Source organism: Pollicipes pollicipes, unplaced genomic scaffold, assembly GCF_011947565.3.
Source record: "Pollicipes pollicipes isolate AB1234 unplaced genomic scaffold, Ppol_2.1 Scaffold_3447;HRSCAF=4054_pilon_pilon_pilon, whole genome shotgun sequence".
Taxonomy (NCBI): Eukaryota; Metazoa; Arthropoda; class Thecostraca; order Pollicipedomorpha; family Pollicipedidae; genus Pollicipes; species Pollicipes pollicipes.
The window spans coordinates 40,196,114-40,205,923 of NW_023596297.1; the positions used below are offsets into that span (position 1 = coordinate 40,196,114).

At 55.3% G+C, this 9,810-nt stretch overlaps 1 protein-coding gene across 1 annotated transcript; it reads left to right on the forward strand.

Annotated features, from left to right (window-relative positions):
- Window positions 1-2,498: 2,498 nt before the first annotated feature.
- Window positions 2,499-8,733, forward strand: LOC119092548 (putative dolichyl pyrophosphate Glc1Man9GlcNAc2 alpha-1,3-glucosyltransferase). Its single transcript, XM_037215506.1, has 6 exons — window positions 2,499-2,514; window positions 3,923-3,935; window positions 4,163-4,331; window positions 4,717-4,952; window positions 5,591-5,697; window positions 8,057-8,733. Exons 1-6 carry the CDS (start codon window positions 2,499-2,501, stop codon window positions 8,701-8,703), a joined length of 1,188 nt encoding a protein of 395 aa, XP_037071401.1. The 3' UTR covers window positions 8,704-8,733.
- Window positions 8,734-9,810: the final 1,077 nt, after the last annotated feature.

Below are 9,810 nucleotides of genomic sequence, written 5' to 3' on the forward strand. Positions count from 1 at the left end.
CGGCGTCTGAGCCCGTCGCTGAGATGCGGTCGCCGTTGCAGTGCTGGTCCGACTGCCGTTGGCGGCGAGCAGCCACCAAGACGGGCTGCCGCGGCGCCTGGCAGCAGCTATCGTCGCTCTCCGGTCTGCGACTCGCTGGCGGCCGCTGCGCCGTCTGCACAGTGCGCTGCTGGCCACGACCACGGCACGCTGTCACTGCCTGCGGCCCTGCTTGCTGCGCAACTTCTTGGTGCTGAACCGACGCGACGACCGGCACCCGGCGGCGCCCAACGCCTCACTCCACCTGTTGGTCGATTCCTCCAAACAGCAGGTGCAGGAGTTCATCGGCCTGGACAGCGGTGACCTGATCTCGGACCTGGGCGGCACCATCAGCATCCTGCTGGGCCTCTCGCTGTTCGGTGTGATCCGCGCCGGCGAGCGGGCGCTGCACCGGCTGGTCATCTGGCGGCGCACATGGTCGCTGCCCGTCTCTGCTCCGGCCCCGCTCTCGCCCGAAGACCAGGCCAAGTCTGGCAGCGGCCCGTCCAGCGCCTAGGGCGGACACGGCGTCGCCGCTCGCGCGCCGAGTGCCGGCCTTCGAACGCCGGTGCCGGTTCAGTGCCTAGGGCGGACACGGCGTCGCCGCTCGCGCGCCGAGTGCCGGCCTTCGAACGCCGGTGCCGGTCCAGTGCCTAGGGCGGACACGGCGTCGCCACTCGCGCGCCGGGTGCCGGCATTCGAACGCCGGTGTCGGTCCAGTGCCTAGGGCGGACACGGCGTCGCCGCTCGCGCGCTGAGTGCCGGCCTTCGAACGCCGGTGCCGGTCCAGTGCCTAGGGCGGACACGGCGTCGCCGCTCGCGCGCCGAGTGCCGGCCTTCCAACGCCGGTGCCAACAGCGGGGCGCCGAGGCTCCGGGCCGTTCGCGCTCTCAGTCGTTCCACCCGAAGCATCACTCTGTCGTTGATGTCGACCATGAGTATTTTTAAGCGGTACAACATCGGCACGTATTGTTCAGGCTTGCGGATGTGCTCGCGAGTTTGTTGCGTTATTCCGATTGTGGACACCGGGCGAAGTGGGGACTTGTGAAGAAAGCTTAGACGAGTTGTCTCTCTTTCGCGATTTTCGACAAGCACGTACGGCTGTTCCCCGGCATTTTGATTTGGGACACGAGATGCGTTCCAGGTGAGGAACGTTAGCTCTGGAAGCTCTTCCATGCCGTACTTCATAACATAATTGCAGCATCGTTTCTCATGGAAATTAACTGTATTAAACATAGCCGATTACCACGAGGGTATCGGAAACGATGTTTTCATTTGATCACGTTTTTAACTGTGTCTTTGCTGTCACGATATTAGGTTAGCCGCTCAATGTATTGTTGTATTGCTTAGCGTATTGTATTGCTCACTGTATTGTTCACTAGCGTGCTCCTCAAACCACGAAACATCTTTTCCAAATAATTAGGTATTTTTGTTAAAATTATGACAAAGTTATGCGACATTTGAACGGGCCGGTCTCGCAGTCATGCTGATACTTCCGCTGCCTATCGATGCAGCTTGACGTGCTTAGCAGGGGATTCATGGTATGCCTGCAGCGTGTTCTCTTGAACTGTCGCCTCCATTTGGATCAGCGTGTTCTCTTGAACTGTCGCCTCCATTTGGATCAGCGTGTTCTCTTGAACTGTCGCCTCCATTTGGATCAGCGTGTTCTCTTGAACTGTCGCCTCCATTTGGATCAGCGTGTTCTCTTGAACTGTCGCCTCCATTTGGATCAGCTCATTCTGTCACGTCGAGGGGATGCACGAATTGCAGGCTGCACTTGGAAGGAAGAGGAATATCAGTCGATGGTCAGTTTTTCCCAGCAATACAGCGTGCCACCTTACTCGGCCTTCCAGGCCAACGATTGGTTGAACATTCACCTAGAGAAGGTTCCCTCTAGAGAAGCAGAAAATGCTTCCGGTCGGTCCTTGTATATCGAACGGTCGAAGATTCTCTAGACCATTCCACTGGGTTCGTACTGTCAGGATGCTGCAAGTGAACTTAACACACACGCACAACCATCTGTGAACTGAAAAATAGAACGGAAAAAGTGAGAATAATCTGAGCAACGAGCTCAAGCAGTCTGCTGAGACGTTGTGGGCGGTGCCCACAGCTCCCAATCTGAGTGACGAGCTCCAGCAGTCTGCCGAGACGTTGCGCGCGGTGCCCACAGCTCCCAATCTGAGCGACGAGCTCCAGCAGTCTGCCGAGACGTTGTGCGCGGTGCCCACAGCTGCGTGACGCGCACAGTAATGAAGAGGGCGTCTGGAAGACGTCACCGATCGGCTGGTGTAAAGAGCGTTAAAGATCTTATTATTCGCATTTATCTAAACAGAGATCCCATCGAGGTTTCACTAGCGACGCTTCCCCCAAATCAAAAGGCCCAAGGGCAATCGACACGATTTTTTTATGTTGAATGATGTTGCGACATGCTACATGTTGAATTTTCACTTAGGATCATATCGAAAACTATTGAGACCACGATGTTGAAATTCACAAGTAAAGGGTAAAAATACGCAAATAAGATACTTTCGAAGTTGTGGAAAAATACAGCAAACAATACAAAAGTTATGACGAAAAGGTGGTCACATGCTGCGTGGGCGTGGGCAAAGTGCCCGGCGTGGGCGGGGCAAAGTGCCCGGTGTGGGGGAGGCACCCCACTGGTATAGAGTTGACCCGGATGGCGAAACTTGTTTTATGCCCTTTGTATGACCCGAAAGTCGTGTGGCAGTGCCCCCCCCCCCCCCCCATTCTCGTTGTTTACGGCCGGTGCACCCGCGGGCGGGCAAGTGCTGCGGTCTGTGCTGTTTGGCGGCATTCTCCGGTGCACTGGTGCACAACACCCGCCCTCTGGGACAGTCCCGGCGACGGGCGCTCCTCCGGGCCCGCCGTCCGTCTCCGGTCGGCCTCGGCGCCGCTTGCCGTCGACTCTGGAGCAGAGGTTCGGGCAGGCTGGATCCGCTCCTTGTGCGCTTGTGCTTCGATCCATCTGTCAGATCCGCGCAGAATGTTTTGCTGCAGAAAATTGAGCTATCATTTCTGATCGAGCTTCATATGACAGGCGATTATTGTGTTGTTGCTTGATGTGACTTGTGCTGTCAGATGCCTCTCAGGCCCGAGGCACGTCATGCGATTCCTTAGAAAGCAGTCAGCGAAGGTTGCGTTGATGTAGTACCGATCGAAGTGTCTCGCGGAAGGCTAGATATAAATGCATGTTGGACGTTAGTGTACGTGACGCTGAGGTGTGGGGGAGAATTGGCCTGATGGCATGTGTCAGTGGCACCTGGCTGGCGAACGCCAGCGATGTTAGCTTACACTAGCGATGTTAGCTTACACTAGCGTCGTTCAGGTGACGTTAACGTTGTCCAGGTGGCTTAATGGAAGTCAATCAACCCATTGGGAATGTACGACATGCCAAAATAACAGCGAAAGAGGGGTCATTTGGAAAAGGCTTCTGATCTACTGGATGTCAGCTGTACCAAAAATAAATCACGTAGACTAGTCATCGTTTTTTTTTAATTGAGCTGCTTTCGCATTTGGCTTTTGCCTGTGGGCTGCTTATGTCCTCAGTGAATAGGTAAATAATGCCTGGACGTCTGAGGTCACGGCGTATCACATTATTCGATTGTTATTTTCTCAATGCGTGAAGTCACAAAACACTGCGTAACTATGTCATATAAGCCAAAGCATTCCATACTTCCATGTGCCAGTATTGCTTCCCAGCTTCCCTTTCATTTCATTATCTTTGAACAGATATCGCAAAAAAGCTCACGTTTAGATTAGTACGTAACAAGCTGATGGTGATGTTTGAAACTACCACAGGTGTGGTGACGCAGCACCAGGTCAGGACACGCATCTGACAGCAAATACTCGCACGTGTACCTGTTGACGCGTGACTGTGTCCCAGGTGCGCTGACACGGTACCAGGTCAGGGCACGCACCCGACCTCGGCGCGGATGTACCTGTCGACGCGTGACCATGTCCCAGGTGTGCTGACACGGTACCAGGTCAGGGCACGCACCTGACCTCGTCACGGATGTATCTGTCGACGCGTGACCGTGTCCCAGGTGTGCTGACACGGTACCAGGTCAGGGCACGCACCTGACCTCGTCACGGATGTATCTGTTGACGCGTGACCATGTCCCAGGTGTGCTGACACGGTACCAGGTCAGGGCACGCATCTGACCTCGGCGCGGGTGCGCCTGGCCGTCCTGACCCTGGGTAGTGCCGGTCTTCTGATTGTCGACCACATCCACTTTCAATACAACGGCCTGCTCCTGGGACTGCTGTTGATGAGCTATGCCTGTATGACCCAGGTGAGGCTCATGACCGGATTGTAGGGGCGCCGATTTCTCCGTGCAGTGTGTGGCGGGGCGAGGCCCGCCGCTGCCGCCCAAGGTGCACAACACGCCTCAGATGCGGCATGCTGAGCTCCCCCAGTCCGGTGTGGCGGCCTTATGCCGCCAGCGTTGAACTGCGACTTATACTTAGTTGCGATCTGTGAAAAGATCGTCGTTTCTCTTTTCCGATTATGACGTGCAATACAGCCCAGGTGACTTTGATCCAGTTGACCCAGGTGACTGACCAGGCCCAGGTGAGTTCAAAGTGCTTTTGACTTGTTCAGCTCAGGACGCTTAATATAGGCTCGTTTTGAATACCGTCCTGTGTCCAGCTGACCGTGTGCCCATCTGTCGCGTTCAGGGCCGCTACCTGAAGTCTGCGCTGTTATTCACCGTGCTGCTGAACATGAAGCATATCTTCCTGTACTTGGCGCCGGCCTATTTCGTCTTCCTGCTGGCGCAACTACTGCGTCCGAGTACCGGCCGGCGGCTGGCTGCCACGGCCGCGTCCGGCGCACACCCTCCTCTTGGCCTGGTGGTGCTGGGCGTGTTCGCCGTCTCCCTCGGCCGTTCGCCGCCCTCGGCCAGCTTCCCCAGGTGAGGTCGGTCAGGTCGCGCTGGAAGCCGTCGGTCTGTCTGGTCACTCCGGCTGGTCGTCGGCGGGGTGGGAGACGCACTCGAGGACGCGTGCCAGTCAGTCTCGCCATTTGTGTGCTGGGCACATAACGGCTGTTGGCTACTGGGTTGCCGCAGTTATCCGTATGGATTGCAACCGGAAGCTGGCACGATGCCAGCGGCCCAGCACCGGATGGATAGCTGTCCCTTACGGCGTCCGTGTCTTCCTCCTTTGACTGGAGAAGTGTTCATCTTTATGTCATGTTTATTATTGTATCAGTATTATTTGTTTGATTGCAATTTCAGTCTTTATCGACCATGGAACGCCAACAAAGTCAGTAATTCATAAACGATCCTAGGAATTGCGATTTGTGAAGATGCATTTCATGCACTTCATGAGCCAGCCAGCCATAGTACAGTAGCCACGCTGCTTAATGAAAGTTGTGGTTTATGTCACTTGCCGTGGTACGCCATGAAAGGCCTAGTCTGTTTTTGGTGTGTGTAAAACAGGAATGCAATTGTTAAGAAGAGCATGGTCTGTTAGTGGTGGCAGCCAAGCGACAAAACGTTCTGCAGCACGCGCCGTGTGCTCGCCTGGACCTGTGGACCGCTGCCGCCAGGTGCTCTCGCGGCTGTTTCCCGTTCAAGCGCGGGTCTGTGCCACGCCTACTGGCCCCCAACTTCTGGGTGCTGTACAACCTGGCCGATAAGCTGGCCGTGGCCGCCGGTGAGTAAGCGCATCGACGTTCGGCGGGCAAACTCGGGCCACGGCCGAATGCTTCTTGCAACGCCGCATTCCGTGAGTGATTCGAGGCTGCCGGATGTGGCACAGATGTACGGAGTGCGCGGTGGTTTAGTTCTCTGGCCGGGCGCCTGCATTTCTTCAAGGTATTAGATGACGCGGACCCGGTCCAATAACTCGGGGAAATAAAGCACGGTGACGATAAAAAGATTCCATGTGGCAGCTGCGATGTGCAACATACAAGATCTCAAAAAGGGGAGGTGGAAAAGATCGCGGGAAGAAAATCATTTGCGTGTGGTGGCACAGCAAGAGCTTGTAAATGAGTGGTACTTGGAGATGGGGATGCGGTTTCCTATTCAGTTGGGGGGGGGGGGCTTCAGTCCCCCCCCCCCCCCCTCCTTACTTAGGCTCCCCACGATTTGAGGAGAAAGTGGGCGAACTCGATGAGAAACATGTTTGTTGGCAGATTTGTAGGTGGGTGCGTATGTTGTTTCATTTTGGCTGCTCACCCCCCCCCCCCCCCCACCAGTTCATTTTGCGAGACCACGTCCCTGCTTGTAGGCGGATAACATAGAAGCGGCTATGTCTGACATAAAACTGAGATGATTTAAAAATTGCAAATTGAAATGAAAATGGAAAAAGCAAGCACTGCTTATGACAGTGAAATCTCTACCAACACATCTAAAAGCAGCCTTTTGGGGGGTTGGAACTTCTTTACCCGCCCGATTCCTTTGTGCACATCAAACGCATGACTGTAAGGAAAGCGTGGCTGGTATTATGCCGAAGTATCCATGTTCTTTTGGTCGTGGTACTATGTGCCCATGCGGAGGGCAGTTGAGTACAGCAAGGTATTTCAGCTTGTATCTATTAGACTGCTGATATAATTGCAAGCCGGATACCAAAACAATCTGCCTGATTTGTGTCTTTATATTGCAACCAAACGTATGTGGTCTTCATCAGACGTTCTTGAAGTCTTCTGTGTTGTTACTTAGAGGAGCCATGGACGTTCCCATAAACAAATGCAAACCAATGTATGAATGGACTTTTCACGGGACTTACTTCATTCACTTATTTAGTTACAACACAATCTCTGAAAACACGTGCGCGCACGGAATAGATCCCCAATTACTGATGAGCTGGACATCAGAAATGGATTGGCCTCGACCAGTCATGCTCAGATCAGCATAACTAGCAATTAGTGTACAGCTGTTTTATACACTACTTGCCATTAAGGAAATGTTCCATACTTGTGTGTGACTTTGCACTGAGAGCCATTTTGGATATATTAGTGCAATTTAAAACCCTGCCTTTCATAAGAATTAAAACCCTGTAGTTCCTGACCTACACGCCCGCGAAGATGTGCAGGCCTCGTTTCGTACTGATTATTTCAAGGTCATTCAGGCATGCATGGCACCTATACAAACGTCATTGAAATGATGTCACCCTCGTAAGCCACGCGGCACTCGAGGCTAGAAATAATTGTATCGTCTAACCGTTTACATCTGGTGTCTGCGAGCACGATTCTATATAAAGTGGATATCAACTGGCTCTCAGTCAATGCCCATTCGGCTGCGCATGTTTCAATCACCAATCGCGTTTGGTGCTACGTGATATAAGAAATTGGACATGTTGGCTCACTTGTGACGAAAATAGGACGTGTAATCGAATAACCTGAGAAAAGCGTCGTAGCGAATATGTGGATGCAAGTGAACAGCTTAAACTCGTCGGTTAAATATGTAAAGAACACCACGAAAAATGGCCAAAAACTGGAGGGTTGGACGACTTTGGCTCAGCAAAACATCTTCAGCATAGCCACAGCCACTCGCGGAAGATTGAAGCACTACAAATGAGTGCCAGGGTGGTGATTTCGGACGGCTTATGTGGCAGCATCTGAACGTCGTGCAAACGTTCCATAGCGCCAACCAAACAATAACTTATTTAGGATCATATTTACTCAATACATAGGCTGTGTGGCCAGCACCAATATTTCGGGTCAGAAGTATACCAATAGTTTAAGCGAGCTTATTTCATTTTCTCATGCTTGCTTGAATATCCTTAAATGTGGATAATTTCTGTTTAAGTTGATCTGCACATGCTAGGTCAAGGCTAATACCTCTGTGACATCAGCAACCGATGTCGATTCGGCTCGCGGGACAGCTGCTGCCCGGCATTTAGCACAGCTCATGAGTGTAGCTCGCTCGCCGCGCGTGCATGCGTGCGTGCGCGTGTGCTTGTGCGTGTGCGTGTGCGTGTGTGTGTGCGTATGCGTGTGTGTGTGTGTGTGTCACGAGCCGCCGACTGACTGGGCGGTACCCGTCCCCAGCTGGCTGGCTGGGCCTACCAGTGCCGCCCGGCGTCGCCGCCATGACGGGCGGCCTGGTGCAGGAGACGTCGCACGCCCTGCTGCCGACCGTCCCCCCGACGGCCACCTTCCTGCTAAGCGGCGCCGCCATGCTGCCGGCGTTGGTGGCTTGCTGGCGGCGACCGGCCGACACAGCTGCCTTTTTGCGCGCGCTCGTCCAGTGCGCGCTAGGCTCGTTCCTGTTCGGCTGGCACGTGCACGAGAAGGCGCTGCTGCTGGCGGTGGTGCCGCTGGCGGTCCTGGCGCTGCGCTCGCAGACCGAAGCGCGCCTCTACCTGCTGCTCTCGGCTGCCGCGCACGTCTCGCTGTTTCCGCTGCTGCATGGGCCGGCAGAGACGCTGGGCAAGGTGCTGGCCGCGCTCCTGCACGCCGGGTACGCGGCGCACGCACTGCCTGCGACTGGCGCGGCACTGTCGCGCCCCCAGGCGGCCTACCTGGCTGGCCTGGCGCCGCTCGTGCTGTACCACACCGTCGGCCACCGGTTGCTTGGCCTGCATGGACGCTGGCCGTTCGTGCCACTGCTACTGACCTCGCTCTACTGCGCGCTGGGCGTGCTCTACTGCTGGTTGGCGCTCTACCGGCACATGCTGTTCCGTGCCGACGTCGGTCAGAAGGTCAAGCAGCGGTAGGCGGGTACCGTGCGGGCAACGCGGCGAGGAACAGCGACGGTGCGCACGTCCGGGCCGATTATGGGGGGGGGGGGGGGCTATAAGTGGGGCCGGGTCTGGCAGGCGCTTGATGGGTGATGGGCTGTTCAGTGATTGTTGGTGGCACTTTTGGAGGCCGGCACTGGGGCGAATTATTGCGCGTTTCGAGGTGACTTGTTCTGTGACCTGTGTCGTCGCGGGACTCGGCCACCGATTTGCTAATGCACGCCGTCGCCAGTGGTTCTTAAACGTTGCTGGAAACTGGGCACGAGGCAAGCACGAACTCGTCGAAAGTTGGCGGGCTCGGGGGGGTTCATTAGTGGAATGATGCTTGCGCCGTGATAGTAGTGTAAGCTATGAAGTTGTATACCAGTCCCCGCTGTGTAGTCGGCTAGAATGCAACTATGTGCCTTACAACATGCTGAATCATATGTTCAGTGTTGGTGCGAAGTGTGTTTTGCAGTGTGTGCAGTGTGCCGCACCGAACCACGTGACCAACGTCAGACTCGATCAGTGGAGCCTGGATGGGCGTGCTCGCCTCACCCAGCGCGTCACGCTGTGCGCCGCGTTACCACGCCGGGCGAGCGCTGTCTCCCGAGCTGGAGTCGAGCAGGAGCAGAAGCAAGAGTGACGAGCAGGAGCGCTGTTCGAACTGCATGGAGTCCTGCTCCGCGATGCCACCGATGGTCGGACATGTCGGACGCACGCTTTGTCATCACTGGTCAGCTGGTGAGAAACCCACTAGGCGAGAGCAGAGCTCACCTGTCCTACTATCTGGACGCTATTAGGCAGACTACGGGGCGCCAGTCACCTGGCCAGCGTGACTCGGCGGGATGGGGGGGGGGGGGGCGCATTTTGTTTGAAGCCCCGCTCACTCTCCAGCACGAAGAGTACGGCGCTGGCGATATTCCGAATCCGACGTTGACTGCAGCTTTTGGCTGCGCCCACCGCCGAGACCGTCCTGCGCCAATTTTACGAATCCTATGTGCGCAGACTGTGTGGCGAAGCTGACCTGCACGCCTGTCGGGTGAACAGTTCAGCGGAAAACGAACATGTTGGCCTGAACATCAACCAGCCAACAAAGCGAGG

Excerpts from the sequence above, each read along its gene's own strand:
- LOC119092548 (XM_037215506.1), top strand. Across the intron at positions 4,332-4,716 it reads GCTATGCCTGTATGACCCAG|GGCCGCTACCTGAAGTCTGC; the intron begins GTGAGGCTCATG and ends TGTCGCGTTCAG. Across the intron at positions 5,698-8,056 it reads TAAGCTGGCCGTGGCCGCCG|TGCCGCCCGGCGTCGCCGCC; the intron begins GTGAGTAAGCGC and ends TGGGCCTACCAG.